At 38.7% G+C, this 27,346-nt stretch overlaps 1 protein-coding gene across 2 annotated transcripts in view; it reads left to right on the plus strand.

Moving 5' to 3' along the window:
- Positions 1-21,036, plus strand: part of LOC149786823 (uncharacterized) — a 33,940-nt gene extending 12,904 nt beyond the window's left edge. The window contains exons 5-7 of one of the 2 annotated variants that reach the window (XM_089978269.1): positions 16,054-16,278; positions 17,428-17,548; positions 19,818-19,951. In XM_089978269.1, coding sequence (XP_089834395.1) covers positions 16,054-16,278; positions 17,428-17,540 — 338 coding nt within the window. In that variant the 3' untranslated portion in view covers positions 17,541-17,548; positions 19,818-19,951. Of the gene's footprint in view, positions 1-16,053; positions 16,279-17,427; positions 17,549-19,817 lie in introns of both variants that reach the window. The other variant, XM_089978268.1, reaches the window with a different exon arrangement.
- The last annotated feature ends 6,310 nt before the right edge of the window (positions 21,037-27,346 follow it).

Raw genomic sequence — 27,346 nt, forward strand, 5'->3', positions numbered from 1 at the left:
CATGATCAAGGTGTTCTGTGAGTCTGTCCAGCAGTAGCCTGGCGAGGATCTTGCCATCGATGCAGAGTAGAGAGATTCCTCTATGGTTGTCGCAGGATTGGCGATTGCCTTTGCGTTTGTAAAGGTGGATGATGGATGGTGGATGATGGATGTATCTTTGAATTCCTGGGGTATGCGTTTCATCTTCCACATGCCACAGAACATCTATGTTAGCCTTACCACTAACTTAGGCCCACCATACTTGTATATCTCAGTTGGGATGGAGTCTGCTCCTGGAGCTTTTCCACTAGACAGGAGCTCAATGGCCTTATGAGTTTCCTGCACTGTTGGAGGGTCAGCCAACCTATCGTTGATCTCCACCTGTGGTAGACGGTTGATTGCTTCATCGTTGATGAAAGAGGGTCTGTTGAGGATACCGTCAAAGTGTTTCGCCCAGCGATCCAGTATCTTCTCCTTCTCGGTTATGAGAGTGCTGCCATCGGAGCTCAAGAGTGCGGCTGTGCCTGACTGGGCCATAAACATCACGAAGAGCACTATATAAATTCTTCATGTCGTGTCTGTCGGCAAAGGACTGGATATCATCAGCCTTTCTGCTCAGCCATGTGTCCTGCAGCGTACTTGGGGTCGATGTTGTATGCACGATGGAGACGATGCTTCTTCTCTAGCAGGGACTGTATTTCTTCACATTTCTCGTCAAACCAGTCTTGGTGCTTTCGCACAGTGACGCCATGGGCTTCAGATGTAGTGGAGTACACCAGATGTTTGAAGGCCAGCCAGCAATTCTCTACGTCGTTGGTATTAGAGTCTGTTGTTTCTAGCTGGCTTGTCAGAGCTTCAGACAGAGCTTGCTCATTGTTGCAAACTTTCAGCCTGGAGACGTTGAGTCGTTTTGGGACTTTAATTCCCTGTGGGAGTCTGGGAGGTTGAAATTTAAGATTCATCTTGGAAATCAGTAGCCTATGGTCTGTCCAGCAGTCAGCACCACACATGGCCTTGTTCACACGGACATCCTGCCTGTCATTCCTACGAACTAAGATATAGTCGATCTGATGCCAATGCTTAGACCGTGGATGCATTCAAGTTGTTTTATTGTGGTTAGGCAGACGGAAGATGGTGTTTGTGACCAGGAGATCAAATGTTGCGCACATTCTCAAAAGTAGATGTCCATTACTGTTGCAGTTGCCAATTCCATGTCTACCAACACCTCCATACCACGAGATGTGGTCCGCGCCAACTCTGGCGTTAAAATCACCAAGAATGATCAGTTGTCTGACTTTGGTACCGAAGCAATCAGAGTTTCCAGATCCTGGTAGAACTTGTCTTTGGCTTCCTCCTAGTAGGTCATGGTGCATAAGCACTAATGAGTGTGGCTTGCTTTTTTCCATGTAAGGGTAGCTTCAGCATTGTAAGCCGGTCATTAATTCCCTTTGGTAAGATGGTGAGCTTATTCCCCAAACTCGACTTGACAGCGAATCCAACTCCAGACTCCCAACGTTCATCGGTGCCACGTCCACTCCAGAAAAAGGCGTAACCAGCTCCAACTTCAGTCAGTTGGTCCTTGTCGGCCATGCGAGTTTCACTCAGGGCTACTATCTCTATCTTGTAGCGAGCAAGTTCTCTTGCAATCAGGGCAGTTCTTCTCTCTTGTCTGTCAGCCTCTGCACGATCCAATAGAGTTGCGTATGTTCCACGCACCAAGAGTGAGTGGCACCTTTTGGGTTTTCTTTGTGTTTCGACCGCTAGAATGGGATTCCCTCTAGCCGCGGTAAGCTGGTCGGGGTAGATGAAGCAGGCTTTTTTTAGGGCACCTTTTCAAGCTTTCGCTCAGACGGCTGCCGACATCCATTTCTGCTTCAGATCAATGGAAGACGACCATATGGCCTGAGCCTCCTGCGTGCGGGTCCGCCACTACGGCTGCCAGTGCATCCACACCTGCCACGTCGCAGCTCGCCTATCTCCGCAGGACTTTAGCACGGGTGATGACATAAATGACTAGCGCGTGAGTTGGATTAAAGTGAGGAAGAGTTGCGCTGTGTCGGCTTCACTCTCTCGTCCAGGCTCCACTTTATCCAGTTGCAAGACATAGTCAAGACGGCTGGAATGGAGACTGGATGCAGTGGGTGACCAAGGCGGTCTACGTGTCTTGCCGTGCTCTTAGCGCTCCACATCGCTTTGCTGGGTCCGCCTTTCTGCCCGTTGACCAGCTGGTGGTTCCTCCGTGCAGTCCGCCGGTTCCAGTCCTCACATGCAATATGTGACAATCCCTGACTCACCGGGGGTCTGAAACCCATCGGTTACCCTCAACCTGGTTTGGCCGGCTAGTCGAAGCCGTTGCCCGTGGTGTGGCCGCTGCGCATACTACAGGTTCTTGGAGCCACATGTGAGAGTTGAGCGCCAAGTGGAGACCAAAGGTGAGCTAGCTACCCCCAAGGGATTACGACTGCTACCCCCACCAGAGGTACTACCACATTTTACACGTAATAATGAGCTGTAAAAGAAACAAACTGAATCGAAACAATGAAAGAGTTGGCACAAATGTTCTACTGCACGATTATTATGTGTTATGAAATAATTTCATTCACTGGCGTTCTGCATAAGTATGAAGGCATACTCTCAAACAGTGTTGAGTAAGGACAGCTATGTGAATGGTTTCATGACTAAACCATTGTAGTGATTCTCTATTTCAAGTCGACATAAGTCTTATAAGAAATATTTCGCCAGTTTATAACAATGGTTCGTACGCCAGCCATATTATGAGATACTGTCTCAACTCTAGAAAACGATATAACGTGTGATAAGGATAATTCTGATATAATAGTAATTTGTAATAGCAATCAAATGTAAGGCAAGGGTGTTCCAATATAAAAAATATCATTCAAAGAAACACAATTAAAAACATTGTAAATTAACTCATGTTCTGGAAAGTTAAAAAATCAAGAGAGTCATGTATCCTAAATGGTAATATAAAGAAAATGTAGCCATACTTATTCTCAACTTATGACTTACTTAATTTACGCAAATCGTTTCCGGAACACGAGGGAACAATTTGAGCAACATGGATCAGTGTATTTGAAACGTGTTATGGTACATGCAGCAGCAGGAGGGGGTCGACCGACCAAATTAAAAGTGACGGCGACCTGGGCGGGGACCACCCCAAAAAAAGGACCCATTTTGCAAAACGGGGGCTAAAAATGCTATTTTTGCCAAGAAATGTTGATTCGTTACTTATCCAAGAGCCAATCCGAGGCTTGTATATAAGTCTGGTTGGCACACGGGTTATTATCCACACTGACCTCAATAGCATATTACTTCATTGGTTAATGTCTACGGAAAATTAATGTCACATGTATACAGCGTGATTTTCTCACACTCTGGTCCATTCTGACCTCAATGGAAAATTACTGGCACCTGTTACTGTCATCGCAAAATTACTATCACGTGTATGATGCGTGATTTTCTCACACTTTGATCTCAGTGGAAAATTACTCCGCAGTACATTGCGCAATTTACAAACAAACAGTCTATCAGTATACGCGCACTTGAAATTGTGTATATGCCATCAGCTTGACTGGCAGTTGTTTTAAATGTTACGGTGGCGAATACACAACTGAAATAAATTACAACAACCATACCAGCGATGATCACAGATAATTTTGTCAGTGTAGACAGAGAATTGTATCAACATATATAGACAGATAATTTTATTAGTATAAATGTATTTATATAACACTAAACAGAGAATGCATTAAGTAGTTATTTATAATCATAACAGGTATTGATTCTTGCCGAGCGTGAGAAACCCCGTGTATATTATTAGCGATCAATTTGTCACAGGTAGCATTAGCCGGCTTGACACATCACGTATTCAACGTCTAAATTGTGTTTCGAACTGAAATTCAGGCAATTCTCTGCAATAAAAAAGTTACGTTATACAAACCACTGACTAGTATAAATCTTTGTAGTAAGATATTTATTGTGTGATGTATGTAAATTTTATTTTTTGGTTAAGTCTCTTTGACAAGGCTGAATGTTGTATGTTGTCTGCTGTAAATTGTATTGACATGTGACTTACACTGACATATTTTCCAGCAGAATATAATGACGAAAATTCTTTTATATCTCCTGTTCAAAATTAATTGATCTAGCAGGCTTTGGTAGTTTTTGTTTCTGTTGATTTTCCATGTATTTTATTCTATCTCTGTTACAGCCAGTAAGTGTCTTTTAGGAAGAAATATTGTGTCTTGTTTGTTAGAGTTCACGTGATTAATAACTAAACCATCATTGATAACGCCGTAAAACACTTGTAAACAAATCGGTGTGCAAAATACATTTTTCCCTCCAGGAACTCCAATTCCGATCACAAAGTATTCTTTATTACTGACTTTTCCAACAGAATTTTAGACGACAATTTCTGATAATCTCGGATCAATTGATCTCGTAATTAGTAAATATTCAAGGACATATAAACTCATCAACGTTCATCTCTTTCTCAACTTGCTCCATTTATATACTTTTTTCCATCTAATATAACATTATTTTAGCAGAAGGATATCTCTCTAGATAATCCTTTGCGTCTTTTATACTGATGTCATCAGAAGCGTTTTGTATCACTTAATATCGTTTAAGAGCTCGATATTTTAGTCCTCCGCAAGATACACATAATTGTGTTCTTCACTTGACCCCAATGCGGCTGTTCAAACATGGTTTCGGTCCAGTACTGCGACGTCTATCGGTGGCTATGTGATAACCAACGTACTCGCCACGACAGATTGTTTTGCAAGGTGTAGCTGATCCGATCATGAGCCATCGACAAGTAGATTTTGCTCCTGTTATATTATATTACTTGGATAAAGTCCTATTGGAGAAATTACTTTTCCTAATTATATAGCAATGACTAATTCTATTGTTGCAAAACAGCTGATAGAATTCTAACTGGGATAAAACCAGCTATCCCAACGTCGAAAATTGCACAGACAAATTTACGAAAAGAAATAAATGAATTATTAACTGCGAGTGAAATTGAGAAATTATCGGCGATTGAACCATAGACGGGCAGAGATAAGTTTTTTGACCGAGAACGAAAAAGATTATCTGCGATTGAACCACAACACACCGCTAGATTGGATTTTGACAGATTAACCAAAGACAAAAAATTCCACCATTTGCGTACAGTTACACGAAGTGATCAAAATGGCCAAAAATGAGTTTGCGCAAGATGGCGCTGTTCATGTCTGTCAGAGTTCATGCTAGATGGCGGTGGTATTTTCGTTGATTCCACTATGAACGACAAACGAGCAGCGACTGTTATTAATTATTTTGTGGATGGCAACAGGTACATATTAAGAACAAATTTGTTTTTGTCGAACATGTCAGCCGAGATGGTCTAACCTGGATTATTCATGATAAACTCGACCCTGTTAAAGAAACACGACGATATAACAATGTCGTCACAATAAATAAAACATCAAAATCAGGCATGTTTACCGGAATCGACAAACCACACCACAAAAACACGTATCCATTGTCCGCAGTGATTTCTGCACTGTACTGTTTAAACGAAGTTTCTGCTGGAAAGAACAATATGCCGTTTAAATGATCCTCATATTAATACTCTTGCCGCAATGCGTGGTGCAAGCATGAATGCTACTGCCACGGTCACATGCACGTTAAATTGCGTAGCCCAACGTGTCAGAGATCATTTTATTAACTTGAGACGTGGAAACGGACTTACCGGACTTACCGAATCACGAATAAAAAATAGCACAAACGGTGCTCAAATAAATGACTTAGCAGTGTTGGAAAAACATTGAAATTTCCAATTGTGGTAAAACAAATACAAACGAGATTTTCTGTAATTCTGGCAAGTTTTGTAGTAAGGGCGCCTCAATAGCGATTATAGGCCATAATTCACACGCCTGGACTGAATCAGCAATAAAGTTTTCGTCGGAAAGAACAATGCCATTTTATGACGACGATATTTTTGAGGAGATTTATGTTATTAATGTCCGTGACCTGTATCGTGTGGCTATTTCACGGTGACGACGTAGATACATCTGTGGCAGATAAATATGCTACAGCTGAATCAACATTTGATCAATTTGTGCTACCGTATGGTATAATTTATCGAAAAGAATCTCACAACGTGCGATGAAACAGATTGCCATAAAATATGGCGGCGACAGTGATGAATTACTCAGTGACTCTTTTACTACGATGTCTGTTGTGGCTCATATAGCACAGCAAAAACAAATCATGGAGTCCAACACCAAAATAATTTCTCGACGATGTATCACGATCTTGTGTCGAGTTTGGAAATGATGGTCTCTGGAACACAAAATATAATGCCGTCGACATGATCTAAGTTGACAATGTTTCATTTTATTCGCCTAGTTTTCTTGGATAGTGTGAATGTCAACCGTATTTTGAAAATCAGCATGATTGGGGTCCAATAGTGCTATTACGGTATTTGTTAGATAGTGGTATTTTAACGTCGCTGAATGTAACTTCAACGATACTCTCATATAAACCACAAATATTGGTATGGTTAATACGTGATGATAAAGATACTTGCGGAAAAATTACCGGTAAATTTACGCAGGGTTCTTCATCTGATAATAAATTCTACTGTACAAGATTAATCATGGACCCAGGAGAACTTGATTTTATGATAGCAAATATAACATCGAGAGGAGTATTGATGTCGCTGCAAAGTGCAATCACAAAAGACGGTACACATATTGGCACGATAGTCAGCTACTACGATGGTGATTAGTCTTAGTTTACTCATCTGAGATATTCGATGCTCGCGTATTCGTCAATAAACCTGTTATCGGTGTTTAACTGGATTTCAGCGGATGCTGTCAAAGTCACCACGGATTAATTTCATATAACTCGATCGAAAATGGACCTTGTGAAACCTTTTATAGACAACTATTCTAGTTGGGGTCATTGGAGAATAAAGTGTGAACAAATATGCAATTATTTTGAATTAGCTGATGTTGAACCAGTTGGTGCTTATTACCGAAACGATAAATTATCAGAGCCATCATCATCACCGTCAGTGAATGGTCCATTCACGAGATATAGCACAGTCTATCTTAATGGTCCTGGAAGTTCTGGCAAAACAACGTGTGATAGCATTATTTAAAAAATCAGACAAGATTATGTTAAGTCATGCATTTATCACAGTTTCTTTAGATCGTAAGGTGATGCGTGGACCAACGAGCGAATGGGACAAAAATATGCCCCTAAAATCTTCATCTCGGACGAAATATGAGCCGTGTCCAAATATATTTTAAAAATGTTTCTCGACTGGCTGTCGACGAAAAACACGGGAATTATCATGTATGGATATCAAGGACAGCTTTCGCCGTTTACAGCATAATCTTGCATGACTGATTGTGTAATTACGTTAGCCACTACTAGGCAATATTGTATGACCACAGATCACATGATTAATTATTATGAAAATCATTTATCAGATTACAGCCAGACAAAGTTCAGTGTGAAATAATGCTTAACTTAATTCCGGAGCCACCAATGTCTCATTTCTGAAACTCATGGCGATCCTAATAATATGATAGTTGTATCACGAAAAAACGTCAGTGAATCACTTCAGCGTAAATTACTTGAGCTTCACAAAGAAACGTTTTCAACGCCACCAGTTCCATTATGTTATCGACCAACCCATACCCGTCGACAAAATGTACTCGTTGACATTCATGGAACTGATACACAACAGCGGCTAGTTATTAATGATGTCGCCGATTTGTCAGCAGGCGCTGTCGGCGTCGGAGACGCAACCAGTCGCTTCACAACAGCATCCGCAACAACCATCGAGAGATTGCAAATCAGCATGAACTATAGGGTATGCGATATCAATTCATTTATCGCAGGGAGTGACAATCTCAGATACTAATATTTGGATTGTCAGTGATAGCATAGAATGGTCAGATTTAGTATATTTTGCAGCATCGCGAATGACAAAAATATCTCAGTTACATGGGTTGCATATAGCGGCGATCTAACAAAGTTTCCAACAACACCTCTTGTGTCAACCAACGCGGTGATGAACAAATTAGCTGGTTATGCGAAAGAAGACAAAAATAAAACAGCACCAGTTTGATCTTGATGTTGAATTAATTGTGATGCTGAACAACAACAAAATAATCACTGCCCCGGCTGTAACACAATAATGTCGTGGCAATATTTTCCTAATGACGTACGAAAATTTACTCTGGACAAAATAGATCGTAGCCAAGCCACACACGCGAAAATGTCGCTCTGATATGTCTTGAATGTAACAGACGTCAAGGAGCTTCGCTCCTTCGAGCACGTCCACTCAAGTAACGTTAGCATTTCTCGCTGGCGCGTCTCGAACCCGGTGGTAATTGAGTATCTTCAGAACTTACCTTTGATTGTTCACGGACAAATCCACGTTGAAGAGCTGTTTAATCTAGTTTGTAGATTGCAGGCTGGCCAGTAGATCTTACCACACTGAAAATTGTATGTGTGGTTACACTCCAGACGGGATCAGTTCCTCTTGCTGCACCACCCTCAAGTTCACCAGGTTCAAATAAATACCTGACTGTCACGTTGCTGACCAGAACTGGTTGCTGTAATTGATTTCCTGGTGATTTTTGTCGTGATATCTGTTTTTTTTTTGTAATTGCTTCGATAGGTTTCATGTTAATTTCACGATTGATTTCGTTGTTTAACTCGATCAAAGCGTGAGGTAGTATCGCGACCCATTCACGAGATCTGTCCTTGCTTAGTAATTCCTGCTTGTATTGATGTTCAAACAGTTGTTCAAACGATTGCCTGATCACGATGTAACGTGTCCCCGTCTGATTTTAACGTTATGTTGTTGCATCAGCGATGATACTGCACCGATAAATTCTTTGCCAGGATCAACCTATTGCAACTGTGGCCAACGTAGTGGTCAACGTGAATAAATTAATTCAAATGCTGCTGAAATTTCAGTTGATGTTTTAGTCGGTAGTGGTTCAGCGTGCTTATCTCTACTTGCAACGTCTACGACTGTCAACGAGTATTTGTATGTGCGATGTTTGCGTGATGTTACAATGACGTCATGTGGTAAAAACTTCGTTCGGCGTGCTGTCGTCTTACCGTCCATGCTGAATCGCGTTGGGACGTGGCAGATAAATTTGCCATATGGCCTATCGTGACAACCAATCTGCGGCTATGGCGCATGTGACACTGCTGCATTGGCGAGTTTGCTGATCGTTTCTGTGCCTATCCCATACCCTTTTGGACTATAATAAATAGACTTCACTATGTAATTATTCGACAATTAATTGCCTGCGCCCACGGCTAACTTGCCACTCATCGCTGCTCTTATCAAGCAGTTCGCTAGTGATTCTCGTATGCTTTTAGTTTTTAACGACTTCAGTGTGTGCATCAAATTGACATCTGCAATATGTCGTAGTTGCAGATTTTTATTTTCATACGCAATGTCATAAGTATGGTTCGCTTGATCAATCACATTTACCAGAAATGCTTGCAATGCTGGTCGCAATGTGATCCGACGAAACAAACTTATATTTTTGTATGCCGCATCTCACACACTTACCTGTGAGCACTGGCCATTACTTTTCAGCGTGGTTGTGCTTAATCCGGTTGTATCCGTGACCATCATGCATCGAATACAATCTAAACTCTTGATTCTAAATAATACTATATTTGTACAATATGAATGTGATTGAAGTTTAAGCGACACGCGACACTGATCAAGCATTATCCAGTGTTACCAAGTTCCATTCGAGCTAATATAATTGGTCCATCTGGGTCTCGTAAATCTCAGTTGTTGCTCAAACTGGTAATGAGGTGGCTCAAATGGGACAAACTTTATTTAGTGGCACCATCCGTGGATGACCAACGATGCTATAATGTTCTAAAGAATTTAATAAAAATGCAGCGGCTGAAGATGATGTTATTGTATTTGTCACTGACATCGATAATGCACCATCTGTTGAGGATCTTAATGGGGATATCAACAATCCAGTGTTTACGATGGTATCATGCTTGACAAACAAACACATCCGGCCAGAATATTTTCACAAGGCAGGCATAAAAAATACAGATGTCATTTACGTTACTTAGAGGTACTCCAAAATTCCCAAAGTGATCAGAGATAACTGTAATGCCTTGGTTATTTTTAACGGTTTTGACACAATACGCTGCGAAATATTCATCCGACTTGGTGTTCCGGCAACAAGGATATAAATAAGTTCAAAAATTTATTTGCACATGATCAGAAAACCCGCATGGTTTCATCAAAATAAGTTTACACTATCCAGCAAAACGTTATCGAATTGGTCTCGAAAAAATCTATACTTTACTGTATGATGAACCAAGAAAATATTAACGAGATTATCTCTCAGATCGAGCAATTACTGAAATTTGGTTCATGTTGACACCGATTTCAACCACGGGAGATAGCACGTGTGTTGCTGGTAACGTGCCCATTAACCTTGTTTTTCCAGCTAACAGCGAGGAAACCGCATGTACCACATTGTCGATGACGATTCTTCGTCTGCGATATTTTTTGCTTGTTTTATCATGTGCTTGTCGATGATTTCTTCCAGCGATTACTTGTATGCACATATTTGGTTGTACCGAGAGGATTGTGTGGGATTCGTTATGTTATATACTAAGTTACTAATTGATGCATTTTCGCGACAAATTCCAGACACTAACAATACGTCGCTGCGGTTAGGATTTTGTCTTCTGGATCCAATATGAATGTTTCCTAGGTAATTTGATTTAACACGGCTGAGATCGTTCCGGAAAATCTATCGGTGGAATGACACCATGGATGTATCGTAAATATCCTAAATTTAGCGGCGCTAAACACGGAGAGCCTGTACACCCCGGTGACCTCAGCGGTATGTTTGATGGAACTGTTTTGTTGTGACCATGTTGCTAATCCAGGCGCTACTTTGTATTCAGCGTTGATGAACGAGGTTGTATGAACTACACTGGCACCTATCTTCGCGATATTTTTTCTACGAAACCGCTCAAATGCGGTTACATGATTATATTCAGATCTAAAATTGGTCAAACAATTACTGATTGTTATTAACGAGCTCTTCGCTTTGTTATTGTTGTCCACGTATTTATTTGTTGCAGCGTAATCATCTGATGCAGGTTCTCTCAAATTAGCAACGCCATTTCCGCTCATGTTGAGTTCACCGGTCATTATGTCGCCGGCTTTTCAACACGTTTAAAGATCTCTCCCATTGATACATTTGAGTCCTTGATTGTTCCACCATCAGTAAATACTGCGATTTTATGGTTGGTCGCATCTGAAACTCGCAAGATAATATCGACCCATACTGCTCCTCTTTAGCCGCCGATGTTGATCCTGAAAAACAGCATCCTCATTCGGATAAAACCCGGCAAGACACAAAGGATCAGCAAGTTCATTTCGTGTTGTATACAGATCAATATCACCCTTGGCCTTGGTTTTAGCATATCTTTGGGAAATATCTACCATTATAAACTAATAACCCGTTTCAAATGACCGGAGGTATATTCTTGCACGAATCTATGACCTTGACAAGGCATTAAGGTCAGCGAATACTTCTGGAACACAAATTGGTGGATCCGTTATTGTCTGTTTTGGTAATAATGAATACCAGGTTGTTTAGCCACTATATTTTAAAAATTCTCGCGGTGTCGCCAATCCATACGAATCGAAATAAAACAACACCGCGTGGATCAACTCCATATGGAAACCAATGAGTACCCTGACCGGAACGGCAACCGAGATTAATGATACAAGTTTTAACACGGTTGGGTTTTTCCGGTAACTGATGACGCATGAAAACACCTCTGAAGTTGTTTATATTTAATTGACGAGCAGCATCAAGTAAATCAAAACTCTATATGGGGATCTTTAAGGAAGCTTTCCCGACAGTCTCAGACCTTGACCTTACCACGTTGGTGGTAATGTTAGACCCCGTTCTTTTTTTGAGGTCTTTAGACCCTGTCCTGTTGCTTTTTTCAATACCATGCCGGCAGCTGTTCCAAAGGCACCAAGTGCATCTGCTTTTTCAAGAGGTGGAGCTTCAGCGGCAATCAGCTCTGGTATCACTGATAAAAGTGGAAATATTCCGCGTTTCTGATTTCTTGGCGCCATTGTAGTGTTTGAGCTGACGTTCTGTCAGCTATACTTTATTTGGGCCTTGCAACATCTTTGATTTCAGAGATTTTATTTTGCCCAGAATTCGTCTTTGTTGCCGATTGCAGCATTTTAATCTGGCCGGGTTTCAGAGCAACATTGACGTGATGATATGACATTACAACATCATGAATATACAACTTCAAGAAATCTTGCTGAGATATCTGCAGGCCGGAGTCGACATTCTGATCACGCCCCATGAATCTCATCAGACTATGATACACGCGTGTTTTAGTCAAAATTCATCATTATGTTTTCGGATGGTTCGTGATGTCCATTTATCCTTAGACACTGCTAATCTGTCAAACACCATTGGGTTTGCTACCTGATCGTTATACCTAGTGGCACTATGAAATGCAAAGAGTATAGTCGTTGTGCTGAAATTCCTTGCTGTGATGCGATCTGCCATGAAAATGTTCCTGCTTTGCCTGGAGCTGTGTCTGTGGTAATTGTTAGCCACAACAGCGTTGATTTAAAACCACTATCTATGAACGAAAACAATCGCGTTTCTTCTGTCACTGATGGTGACATCGTTGGCATCTATAATCCTAGTTTTATAAACGTTACTTTACCAGCACTACCCTCACCAATTTCAGCGCGCCAGATTGCATCGTTGTCTGTGGATTTTCAAACTAGAGCAACCGTATGTTTTGCTACGAAGATAACGTTTCTAACATGCTTGCAGAATCCGACGACATTGGTATCACACATGAAAATCCAGCATCATTGTGCTAAAAATCCCAGGTTGAATTCTAGATTGGAGCTCTGCAGTGTCGGAGTACCACCATGCCCTGGTTGAGGATCAATAGTGCTAACTTGTGTTAATTGTATAATGAGGTAATGCCGATCGACAGGGTGGTCAGTAATGTACTTCGCGAACATCATGGATGGACCGGCGGACCGTGAATAGTCATTGGCGTATCTTGCAAGACCGATATGTTTCGTATCAAAATCAACGTTATCGAGACACGCTTCGATTTTTCTACCATGAACGATATATCTCGTAGTGTTAAAGAACGCCATAATTCCGTTGTTAACAAATCCACATTGTTCATTTGCAGCGTATGCGGTGTCATCATTTTTCACAAGTTTACCATGAAATTCAATAAATGCCTCGGCGGGCAACAAATACTTTGATGTATCTTGGAATTGTAATTCGATTCATCCACGTCAGATAAACGCTTTAACATTTTATTATATTCGCTGTTGTCTAAACGATGTTCTAACACCGATCAATATCAGCAGCGACAATGGTCAAACCACCGCCCACTATTAGGTTTGAGGTTATATATTTTTCTATCTCGATGCGGCTTGTTTAGTCAGAGATGGCCCGGCAGATATTTTTTTGAACAGCTCATTTGCAGATTGATTTATTATTTTAACGACACTTGCTGACATCACTTCGGTGATGGGTAGATTTAACAATGCCTACTTTGGAATGCTTCACATTCTGCTCTGGTTTTCGTCTTACTAATCTGTCTTTGATCGTTGAAAATGCTTTAGCATCAGCATCGCCATAAGCGCCAATACCATTACCTCGAACAACTTCGATAGCCTTCGTGCCTAATTATCTTGCAATTGGGATAACTTTTGGGGTTATCCTTCTAAATGAACCTTGAGTAACATCGCAGAGTGCATCTCCGTAGATTGCGCTCTAAACAGGTAATGGAGAATTTGTTACCTTGACGTTTTCAGGTTCATGTTGGGCATTGCGTATAATCATGTTATTTTGTTATTGCCGATCTAACTGATCAGTCACTGTCGTCGGTAGTTTCATCGATCAGTGCCCAACAGACTCTACTGTCCATAACGCCACCGGTAAATAAAGGCTGACAAATAACAGCTACTTTATTGATGATTTCTTGGGACTTATTGCCAGCTCGTCTTCCACCAATTTGAATTTCTAGTCTATCAAAATCTATCTGGATGTTATTTGGGCCAAATGTATCTTGAATCACCGGCGAGGTTTGTTTTTTACAACGTCGATGACGAGTGGCAAGGCCACTTCCGGCTGCTCCTTCAGATGGTTCGTCTTGCGGATCTGGTTGTGGACCAGGAGAGTGTTGCTGCAGTTTGTCTGACCCAGTTTTTCTCTTTTCTTTCTTTTTTCAGATCTAGTTTTTACACCCAATTTTATTTTTTCTTCCTTCGCTTTTTCAAGTTGTTGCTTCATTTATTCATGTTTTCTTTCCATTTCCACATCTGCTCCTGCAGTATATTCATCTGCTTCTTGTTTAAAGATTTCAAAACTATTGTCGTCCCTTCTGATTTACTGAACATTAGTAGCAACACGATACACATGTCTGACCCAATGGGCGGATTTTAGACTGTAAACATGTTCAGGTTTTACATATTGGTCTCTACGACCATATCCATAATCGAAAATTTCAAACACTTGATCTGAATCCCGGATAGCGACAATAGTCCCCTCAGTATATTTATATATTATCTTGGTTTTAATTTTTGATGCTGATGGTTAAACATCGGGTGGTGGTGGTGGTTGAAACTGAGGTGGTGGAGGGGGTGGAAAAAGGACAGCAATACCAACAGGTAATGTCTCAGGAATATTCTATGTTGTCTCAGTGGCTGTAACAATTTTTTTGATTGGTTCGACAATTGGTTTAAATAACTGCTCTGTACCATCTGAAAATTCCACATGCGCTTCATGGCGTTGTTGTAGTTGCTGTTTGACAGAATATATTTCTTAATTGCGTTAAGTCGTTCGCGAGCTAATTTAGTTGTACGAGATTCGATAGCAAGTGCAGAATCACTTCTTCTTCTTCTTATTATTATTATTGTTACAACCATTTAATTACAGATCACTAAGTCAGCAAACATAATAAACTTTAGTATATCCAGTAACGTATTTCTTAAGCTGCAGTGTATTTCGGGAATTTCAATTCGACTTACAATTTAGTCATTGCCCAGGTGATGTGTCAAGCCTGCTAATAATACATGTGACAAATGGAACGCTACTAATACACAGGGGGTTTCCACTCTAGGTAAAAATCAATACCTGTTATGATCATACGTAACTACTTAATACATTCGCTGCTTAGTGTTATATAAATATATTTATACTAATAAAATTCTTTTTCTGTTTATGCTGATAAAAGTCTCTGTCTATGCTGATAACATTATCTGTGATTCCCGCTGGTATCGTTGTTGTAATTTGTTTCAGTTGTGTATTCGCCATATACAAAAAGTGCCAGTTAAGCAGATGGCCTATTCACAATTTCAGTGTCGAGTATACTGATAGACAGCTTGTTTAAAAATCGCGTAATGTACTGCGCAATAATTTTCCATTGAGGTCAGAATGGACCAGAACGTGAGGAAATCACACTGTATACACGTGGCAGTAATTTTCCGTGGACAGTAACCGGTGCCTGTAATTTTCCATTGACGTCAGCGTGGATAATAACCATTGCACCAACAAGACTTATATATATTGTCTTTCTGGTAATTAATGAATCAACATCACTTGGTTAATATATAAAAATATTTAGTCCCCGTTTTGCAAAATGGGACCTTTATGGCGTGCCCCCCCCCCCCAGGCCGTCGCTACCTTAATTGGGTGGTCAACTCCTTTTTGCTGCTCATGTTGGTACACACACACACACACACACACACACATAATTTGTATTTCTAATTAGTACTCTAATTGGTTTGTGCATTCAGATGAATGCAAATTTTTGATTGCAGAGCTAGTTTTCTCAGGCTATTCGATCACATATCTTCCATTATATTTAATCCATTTTATTTGGGGGGGGGGGAGTGAATGCATGAAAGAAGGGATTAGAGAACATCATCAAACTTTTAAAACATTATATCCATATCTTTCTCACTAGTGGCAATCCAACTTTACTGCGCACAGAAAACAGATTTAACAGATGGAGCCATGAGAGCGCTTGAGAAAAAGCTCACTAGTGAGCAGTTTCATCATAAAATGAAATTGACAGTGAAGACCTGTGAAACATTATCCAATATCCAAACTGGAATACCATTGATCGTTATTTGCTTGAATTCCTCTCGCCTCGGTGTAGATTTTAGTAACGCAGTTCCTGCAGTTCAAGGTAAGTCTTTATTATACTGAATTTATTGACTTTTTCCTTTTTCAATTTACCATTAATATTATCTATTTAAAATGTGATGCTGGCTTTAGAGTTACTAAATTGAAAAATCTGTGTAATACACATGTAAATAGAGCATTATTAATGCAGATCTTGAATGATTATACAATGCAGAAGTATTTATGCCAGATCTTGAATAGTTACTTCAATGAAGTATAGAGTTATTAGAGTTTGTTTGTGATTATATTATACATATTGTTACCAAAGCAAAACCAAAGCGAAGGTGTTTTGTCTTCTTCGCATTGTTTATTGTCAACATACCCAACTAAAGAACACTTATTTACCGATCTAAGATGTTCTGAAATAAGCTATTTCCAACTACATATGAACTGAACATGTACCCTACTGAAAAATCTGAAATAGTGAGTGTTTAATGGCTAAATCAAAAATATTTAATTTTTCAAAGAAAGAAGAGACATATCCATGTTCAAGTGATAATGAGCATTAGAATTCTGCAGCTATAATTTTAATTATAAATAACATTTATGAGAAGATTTGTCATCCAATCAGATCTATGAAGGTTGATCCTTTTGTGTAGCTTTTCAGTTTCTCCGACATACTGAAGGCTGCAGATCTTACATGTGATGAGATAAATGATATTCTCTGTTTTGCACGATTTGCTTGGACCATGTATGTTTAATTCTTTACTGTGCTAGAAAATGTCTTGGTCTCTATTATATATTGACAGATTTTGCACCTTTTATCTTAATCAATCCCTGACAAACGTTATACAAATATATATATATATATATATATATATATATATATATATATATATATATATATATATATATATATATATATATATATATATATATATCGTAGTGTTTGAGGCTACCAGGGAACAAGTGTGTCAAGGCTACCATCTTGAAAAATCCCAAAATGAATTGCACACAAATTTAGGAAGTTAAACCCTCCAAAAATATAGAATTCATTACAAAAAGATAAACGGAGATCTAACTGTCAACCAATAATGCTTTTATTGTATTTTTTGCGTGTGTATGTCGTTTTGGAGAATTCTTGATTTAACTCGCTTGGTTTCAGTGTTCTTAGTCGGCGTATCCAGTGATATTCTTTCTTTTCTGGCTTCAGAACTCCAGTTGCGTTTGTGGTCAGTTGAAGTTAGCATTATGTCTCTGAAAGTGTGGCAATGGGAAGAGAAGTGTTCTGCTACCGGAATTATGTATATATTCTTTGACAACTGAACAGATTTGTGAGTTACGATACTTTTGTGAAGCTTTTTAGTTTATTAGACATTGAAGACCACAAATCTGAAAAGAGACGAGATCCTTTTGTGTAGAGTTTTCGTCTTTCTGATATTCTGAAGGTTGTGTCTCTTTCATGTGATTAGAAAAGTTATATACGTTGTTTTGTATATTTTGTTTTGATCACGTGTGTTCAGTTATTTACTCTTCACTCTGCTAAAAATGTCATATCGTATTTTGACATGTTTTGCACCTTTAATGCCCCACATGGTCCAGATATGACAATATGGTATTGGCTTGTGATTGGCTCTAACTTTACTCTGACTATGATATCAGAAGGTTTTAGGTCTGCGGCGTGCTGCCACTGTTTCGTTCAGGAGGAATATTTTTTGTGAGAAACATGGTATCCAATCAATCATTTGATCTAATCCATATTTTAAGTAGATTGCGGCTTTTTTTTGCCCTTCTTTGCCAAGGCTACTCAGATGTTCCGATCTTTCTTCGGGCATCTTTTGAATGTTTCATCGTCTGCGTAAAGTTTGTGTATTCTCAGTGCCTAACTGTATGGAAGTATTAGGAATACAATGCTTTGGATGACAGATGCTTGTCGCTTGTATTCATTAAATGGAGCATATCTTGTCACTGTCGAAGAATAGTCTGCAAGCCTTAGTTGGATGAGCCAATGAACAGTCTCTACTCATCTGGATCATGAATGATGTTGAGGGCTGCCATTACACCATCGATGTTGTTGCAGGCTATAAAGATCCCCTTCCACAAAGAAGAATAGGATAAGATCCTTTTGACGGTCACGGAACATGGATATCCTAAAATCACCTGCCAAAAGATTCCACTGCTGTAGTCTCGAGCCCAACAGCTCTGTCTTAATCTTGGATAGTTCCAGATCCCTGAGGATCTGAGGTGTGGTTTAGATGTGGAAGACTGGAGAAAATATGGGTCATATGACAATGATGGTTCATGACTTGAAGTTTCATCCTCTGAGTCCAATTAGAATGATTCTGGTGCATCAGGAACCGACAGTCCTTCTCTGCGGGGTACTGGGCGTATAGCTGATGGAATATTTGGATAATGCACAGTCCAATGTTTCTTCTTTCACACACCTTTCCTAACTGGAGTCACCATGAAGAAGTAACAAATGGTGATCTGATTTAGTGACTCTCTCCAAATCGTTGGCACTGCCAAAGGCATAGATTTCGTTTCCCTGCTCAACCACTGGCGATGATTTGTTGCACAATTGTTGCAATATATGTGTGGGGCCCACCTCTTGTCCTGATCTCCAATTTTGCAGCCAATTTAAAGGTGATATATATTCTTAACCATACTGTGCTTTAGTGATGCAAAAGTCACTTCACCACAAACATAGAAGTTATCTGCATTGTTCACACAAGTACGAGGCATCTCTGCTTACTTTGGCTAAACAGAAATGTGTCCCTTTGTAAAATCAAACACTGACAAACAAGAGAGCACGACATGTATGATTTATAGAGCCGATATAGGGCAATTTGTTCAGCAGAGTGATGTAAGCTTAGTTATGATTGCATCATCCATGATTTCTAGGAATGTATTTAGTCATTTCTGGTTTAAATGGAGATCCTTTCCCTTTATAACACACTTATCTTCTCCCATTCCCAAATCACGGGTCGGATATACTGACCCAATATCACATATTTAAAACTAAAGCCAATCAACAATTTTAAGCATCATTTTCGTTCTCAGTGACCCAGAACTAGTAAAGTTTGACTATATTTATTTCGGAAGAATTTTGGCTGTAAGCCAGTGTTATAGTCTGAAGATTGGAAATTGCTGAGTTTTGTCATATATGTCAGATAACTATCTGACTTGAAAAAAAAATCTAATGGCCTTGACGCTTATTTTAATGCTAAATATAGCTCAAAATACCTTATTCCATTTCCTGTTTTACTTATTGTATCTATGTTTGAGAACTGATGATGATCAAATATATATATATATATATATATATATATATATATATATATATATATATATATATATATATATATATATATATATATATAAGTAAGAGCGTTTGTAACAATGTTCTGCGGTGCATGGATTTTTTTCTCCATTTTTTAAATATAAAGTTTATCATTTTGTAATCATTAGATTCATCATTGGAGCATTGTGGGAATTTTGTAATCATTTCAGACTATGGGGGTTGATGTAAATATTTTAAATCACTGTGTACCCGAATCGTCATTTTTAAGCAAATTATATATTAAATTTTGTACTTTGTTACAGATAGATCCAATATAGCAGTATTGATATTTCATCTCTTGAAAGAACACGCCTTGCCCACTCAATCAAGCAATACAGTCCTGACGAAAGAGGAGGTCACGAAGGTGGGGAAAATTATTGATGTGGCCTTCTTGGAGGATATCGGGTTTTATGACTGTGAGATGAACAAAAGCGCATGCATGGAATTACTTACATTCATCGAGAAGCAAACGCAACATTATTGATGTAAAAGCTCAGCTGTTTGGTTTCCATAGATCGTACGCCGTGTTACGTGTTTTTGTTGTTTTTGGGTTGTAGACCGTGTCTAGGCAGATTTATTATAGACATATTATTACTCCCTTTTGGTTCGTCATACTATTTCCAGTGCCAATAAATTGCATATCATGTCTTAATAAGTGTTGTGAAAGCACCCCTACATTTTCCATCAGTCTGCGAGCTTTGTACAATTTTAATTCGCTTTTGTTTTGGATACCACAAAATTCAATACAAGTTTGTCCGCCGACGATAAGCATAAATGTAATAAATTATTTTCTTTCTTTTACCACATAGAATGTACTGTATGTAGCTTCGAAGGAGGTGCTTATTTAATTAATGACGCAATGTTCCATAATGGTATGCAAATACATTTGACCCTTCTGCACTTTTACTGTCTTTGCATAGGCTTATCAGGTGTAATATAAACCATCCATCTTCAAATGAATTTAAAACGTTAGTAAAACAAAAACATAGCTGATGCTGTATGATATTTTGCTTCATCATTTGTTTATTCTTCTGCATTTCTAAAGGAAAGGTAAATATTTCTTTGGCAATATGTCAAACATCGTTGCTCAATGCATAGGTGTCTTCTTGTTTCTTTTTTTGTTTTGTTTTTCTTTCTTCCGGAAGAATATAATGCTATATAAAGTAGTGTGTAATACAGTTTCTTTTCTCCGGTAAATCATAAACTATAGAAACTGTGTTACTGGGTCTGCGTTCTTATTTTTATCCATCACGAACATGATGAGACTGCAAATTCTCCAAAGGCAAATGTTGTTCGTTGGTATATATGGTCTCGAGACAAAGGTAAAGAGAAAAGGAGAAAAATGAAGGAACACATTCTAAGAAATTCAACCAAAGCCGCAATCAGGTGGAGGGGATAAAAATAAACAAACGTGAATGGACGTTTATGAAATGACATGCTTTGAAATTGCTTGTCCTATGTATAAATGCGTACCAAAAGTCACGACCTACAGTTATATTCTTTGTTTATTATTCCCTTCCCACTATCGCAGATTATACCTGTATGTAAATATGTTTCATTAAAATAACATAAGATTTTATTCATGCATAAACACACACACACACACACACACAAATAAATTATTTATTTATCGATAAAATATTTATTTATCGATATATTTATTTATTTAATATGTGACTCTCTTCTGACATCTACGGATGGCTCTAAAAGGATCTTTGTATTTCTTCGGCAATGCAGGCATTGTCCTCATGCACGTTTGGGAAAAGTGTTTCATATAACGCTGTCATGGGTCATGATGTGCTGTAATATACGAACAGTTTCCTAAGCAACTCTTTTTAATGGTCTTAGTCTTGTGATTAATGACAGTCATACATTTCATTTATCTTGTCATCTTTTCTTCTTGCTGTACAATAGTCTGTTTTCATCTTTTGTCTTTGTACTAATTTTATGCGACTCTTTTTATTACTAATTTTCTCAAATCAGCATCTTCTGACAAGGGTTCTGTCGTAAAAAATCGGAAAAACCGAAATGCGAGAAATATGGTTCGAACGATAATGACAACATTCGTTGAGTGTGTGGGTCGTGCCACAAATGGTATAAGAAGGGGGTTATATCTCCACTCCAACAATAAAGTTAGCCTTCGTATGAACATGGAATGTTGTGCTGTGCTGTACTGAGATGTACATCATTAGAGGTTAGGGTGGGTGTTTAATTTTATATGATAATGCTATCATTGATAGATACAGAAATATCGGTCATATTAAAAATCCAATACCGTCTAATAGTGCTAATGCCTTATAAGTCACAAACTGTTAAAACATATAAAAATTACGTAAGCAACATGTCGGACCAAAACTTGGTACCATGTTCAATTCTTATAAATTATATACCTCCTGCTGTTCCACAACTTCACTCTATGTTATTTTCCAATAATCCCCATAAACCTTCGACATCTCTAACAACATCACCATATTAAATTCCTGTAAGGCCCATAACAACACTCTATCCCTTCCTTGACTCTACCATACATATTTATTTGCAAGTGGAGATTTTTGTTTGTTTATCATTTGCCTTCTTCGGTGTTGTTGTAATGGCGTGTCTTACTTACACTTGAGTTTGGATGAAGTGTGTTGGATTGATGTAGTTTGGTCATTAAGGGTGGATGTTGGATTGTACAAAGAAAATGTTTTAGCGACCATCACTTACCCCCATCCATCCATCATCGGTTGGTCGATAAGTGTGAGTCTGGTCACTAAAACGTTTGTGTTGCTCTGTAAAATTGAATGGCTTTCTCTGATTAGGTGTGTGCTTGTTTTTACCTATTTCCATAGAGGGTTATAACGACATCCGTCATGTTCAAATTTCCATAGAGGGATGTACCAACCGATCATATTAAAGTCTCATAAAGCCAAACCGTTTACAAACTGTGGCTCATACTAAAGTTTCATGAACCTCATGCCATCCCAGTATCTTGACCTATTATAATATCCGACAGGTCCCATCGTTTCCTCTGTACGGAATGTTCAAAAACAGTGTGCCTATATTAAAGTCAAATAAGTACCATAGGCTCATACAACACGCTCCATATTGTCTCCATAATTGCTGGCGGTGTCCTATATCTTAAGGTACTTATGTTCTCCTGCACAAGTGAAGGATGTGTTTAGGAAGACCAGCATCATTCTCTTGAACTACTCTGAAATCGACAAGTTGCTGCTTGTGAGACGCCATCAAGTAACTGGATTAACAGAGGATCTTCAACCATGCAACGTATCTCTCTTCAGCAGCTTCAAGAACGTAGTTCATTCTTTACCGATTGTGCGAGTTACGTTGGAAGATATTCACTGGTACTTACGGGGTTGATGCGATAACAATTAGAAGAGATCTTTCTTCTTTCAGCCAAGATCTTCATTGAAGAGGCTTGAGTTACGGTAGCTCGAGTTAAACAGAAGATGAAATGTTGAAAGACATGAAGAAAAGGATGAAAATGGAGATGAAAACATAATACATTCCAAAGATACATGCAAAAAGGGAAGACAACAGATACGGAGAAAAGGGAGATTAAGACAAAATCGATGGCTTGTATGGAACAAATGAACAAACACCTAGTCGAGAAACAAGAAAGGCTGATATTAGTAAATGAGATCCTTTACAACTAGCAGGTGTCAGTGGTAACATGTCATTTTGGTATATATAGATCTGCAGAGTCAGCATCCACATATCCTGTTGCCAGTCAAGATGCCATCATCAATGTGAACTGGATTCAGTGTGATTTATGCACAGATTGTTCAATAAAGTTTTCCATGACATCACCCCAGAAGAAGCAGACGATGCTGCTCTAACATTTCAGTTCTGTGTTTGCCAAGAACACATATGATATATTAAAATCCATTTTGTAGCGATAGTTTCAGTTGTAGTAAAAAATTATGAACTTTGGAAATTATATTTTCCTGTGTTCATTCCGTCTTCTGACGGTCAACAGGAAAGAATCATGCAAAATATATACGGTTGCTTTAAATACAAGGTCTATAAACTTGTCAATTGGTCAGAATATTTACGTTCTTGCACCTTTTGAACCACCTCTGAGTAAGTTATATCCTATAACTGTTTGTTCTCTTATGTAATTTTGTTTAAGTCCGCATCTGTTGTGTTTGCCGACAAAAAATACTATTGACAAAATTTGTAACATTTCATGATTTGAAAGTTTTTTTTTCTTCAGATTAAAACAGTTTCATTTATCCTGAAAGTACAATTGTGGTACTGTGATGGTCAGACACTAAAGGAACAAAAAGACCCTCCACCAATGTCTTAAATGTTCCCCATATCCGAAATCGATTATTTTTGTTTCATACGATACTTAAACGAAATTCATAGAAAAGCCCATTTTCATATAACATTTTGCCTTGACCAGGTGCTGTATGTTTATGAAATAAACTCCAGAAACTTGGGAGAAAGTCCAACTTTAGCTCGATCTAGTTGACTTTTTAATCGGACGTACGTGCAAAACGTGAGATCCTCCACATTAAATACATTACTGTTTATTTACGTATCCTCAAGTGCACCACCAAACTTCGATAACGTCAGTCAGTAGAGGGGCAGACAGGTATTCTTAGCAGGGAAGTATCGTTCAGACAAGCACTTTACAAATGCCTTATTTACATTTATTCAGGCATAATATACAGGAGAAGAAAAGAGTGGGAAAGGCTTAAGGTGTAGCGGACAAAACCGCAACGACACTGGCTTTGAAGCACTAACCAGGTCTGCAAAGAGGTGTCATTAGGTCACAGGTTGCAGAACTGTCCCTGAATTGTGGAATCAAATTGTTCACAACCATGCTACGTTTATCGATATTTGCTGTTCAGATATAGCATGAATTTTTGAAGCATCTAAGTACAGTCCAATAAAAAAGTGACCAAAGAAAACCCAATGGAATTCCAATGATTCGTTAAAGGAGAGCTTGCATCTAACAGTAGCGTCTCCTCTTATAATGATCACTTTTCTTATCATGCCACGAAACTATAGCCCCACATGTAACGCATTGTCTCATTAAGAGCGGTACATTGTTTTCTAGAAAGCACTACACAGTTTCAAGCAATCGAAAACTTCGCGAATTCAGTATGGTGGTATTGATAATTACATATGGCTAACCATTGCATTCTTAGTAGAGTGGACTCAAATATCTCTGTTACGTCACGTATATCAATGAGGCTCACGTGTCACAGGTAAGTAGTCAGGAAATCAGCCTATATATAACACCTTGTTTAACGAGAAAAGCAGAGTGAAACTGTTATAAAAGCAAAGATAGAAACGAGGACAAAAACAATATATAATAGTTGCTTTAAATGCAAATAGATTTTAGTCCTGCATTAGATAAAATTGTCCTTAACAAAGTGTTTATAAGGATACATAAATACATATTATCATTAACACTACATTAAAAGTAATTAAACTTACCGAACTGTTTCATCATTAATCAATGTGAATTGATATACTGTTCGGCAATAAATAAATGTATTTTGTGAAAAAGACTTTAAATTGGCACTATATGACAGGACTGTGATTGGCGTGTCCCTTTAATCATACATACATACATACATACATACATGGTCTAAAGCGCCCTGTGTTACGGATCACTGCCATCTCACCTCTGTCTGCGTAGGTTCGAGTCTAGGATTCGGCTAATGTGGGTATGTGAGAAAGCTCGCAGTAGCTTCTCGATTGGTCTATGGTTCTTTCCGGGGGTTGTCCCGGGTTCTTCCTCCACCATTAATACTGGCCGCCATGCACATGCATCGCCTATCGTGTGCTGAAAAATGGCGTTAAACCCCACAACAACAACAACATACATACATACATACATACATACATACATACATACATACATACACACATACATACTCTAGGCAGTAACGGTTACAATTCCTTGATGAATTTTGTACAGACCATGTCTAAAGTTCTTGGAAAATCCGATATACCTAATCGTGAATAAACGCACACATATACAAGACTGCTCATGTGCGTGAAACAGCGCGACAGAATAATCATATTATCGCCCACTGACTTTGCTTCTGTATTTTAATACAAGGACAACCTTCATCCTCCATTGTTCGATGAATAGCACTATATATTTTGCTATCGTATGTGAACGTGCATGTTCACCAGCAGATTCGATAAGGCCTACTTTAGATATCATGTTTTACCTATTATTTTGTCGTCCTTACCACTTCTGCGTTATATATAAGTTTTTGTTTTAATTTTGAATTTTGTATTTAACATATATTAAAACCCTATCGTTAAGGACGATTGAACTGGTATCTTTTATCACTGTCGTCTGTCCTGTGCAGATAGCATGCCACAGACTGCCCATTCAGCACAGTGAGATGTGTACCAGTCAGATTCTACTGTTCTGTAACAGTTCAAGGTTACTTTGTGTTCTATCTGTTATATTGCGTGATGTTTCTGCGTGCTGGGGGTATTTTATTGTTGTTGTTGTTGCTGTGGGGTTTAACGCCTTTGTTTCAGCACACGATAGGCTATACACGGTGGCCAGTATTAATGGTGGAGGAAGAACCCGGGACAATCCCCGGAAAGAACCATCGACCCACGAGAAGCTACTGGCAAGCTTTCTCACGTACCCACGTTGGCCGAATCCGAGACTCGAACCCACGCAGACAGAGGTGAAATGGCAGTGATCCGTAACGGAGAGCGCTTTAGACCACTCGGCCACTCGTACCCGGGAGTATTTTATATTGGATTGGATAATCAGCATATACTGTTAAAGTTGTCCTATCCTAATCTGAACTGAGTATGCAAAAAACCACATTTGTCACGCTCTCCAAACAAGAAGACGATCGTTCTAAAATCGCGCGGCATCCAATGTTTTAATAACCTTTTTATTTTCATCTTTAGACTTTCTTTTAAGCTCAATCTTTCCAATTTTTGGCTGTTGAAACTTTCTTTCATGACTCCCTTCATAGGACGGGCAATGGAGGAATATAAACATCCACATTTGTCTTTATGTGTGTCACGGCTGTCTTACAAAATATTGTGAGTTTGAACCTTGCAGAGGCATTCCAATTTTTAAATACTTTTTTTTTGGTATTTACATGTTCAATCTTTCCTTTAACTCGCTCATCGAATTTTTAATTTTCAATTGTTTTTATTCCCGTTGTAGGACTGGTAATTAACATAGTAATAAAGAGAAAATATCACGATATAATTTCACTCGATATGTAACTTATTCATTCAGAAGTCGGCAAATGTGAGAATATCCGACGAATTTTTTTTAAATATAAATATGAGCTACAAATCCTATTGGCGCAGTGGGCAACTTTTTCTCTAAACAATGGACATATGCTCCAGTTTCTTTCTTTAAGAACATCGTATATATTCTGTATTTGGAAAAATAAAAATAAAATTATGAGAAGTTTGTGTAAAAAGAAAATAATGAAAAGCAAAAAGTGGATTACTTTTCTAAAAAAGAACCGACGTTTATGCTTCTTTGTCGCATAGAACAACAAGACTGTACTGTCCATTTGATCTTTTAGTGTAAAATTCATAAGGTCTGGCGCTCTCCGAAAAATCGGGAATGCAATACATATTCACCTCCATATGTATTCCTGATGTTACCTAGGTCCTAATAATGTTAGCAATGAAAAATTAAACGGGCAATGTCATTTTTGTCGTTCATTGGCATTGAATATACTTCAGGCTAATAAAGGGATGATTGCAAGAAGACCGGGTATGATACTTCTTGCCAGTGTGTCTGTGTGTGTGTGTGTGTGTGTGTGTAATT

This window comes from Sinohyriopsis cumingii, chromosome 12 (assembly GCF_028554795.1).
Source record: "Sinohyriopsis cumingii isolate HCF-2022 chromosome 12, ASM2855479v2, whole genome shotgun sequence".
Classification (NCBI taxonomy): domain Eukaryota; kingdom Metazoa; phylum Mollusca; class Bivalvia; order Unionida; family Unionidae; genus Sinohyriopsis; species Sinohyriopsis cumingii.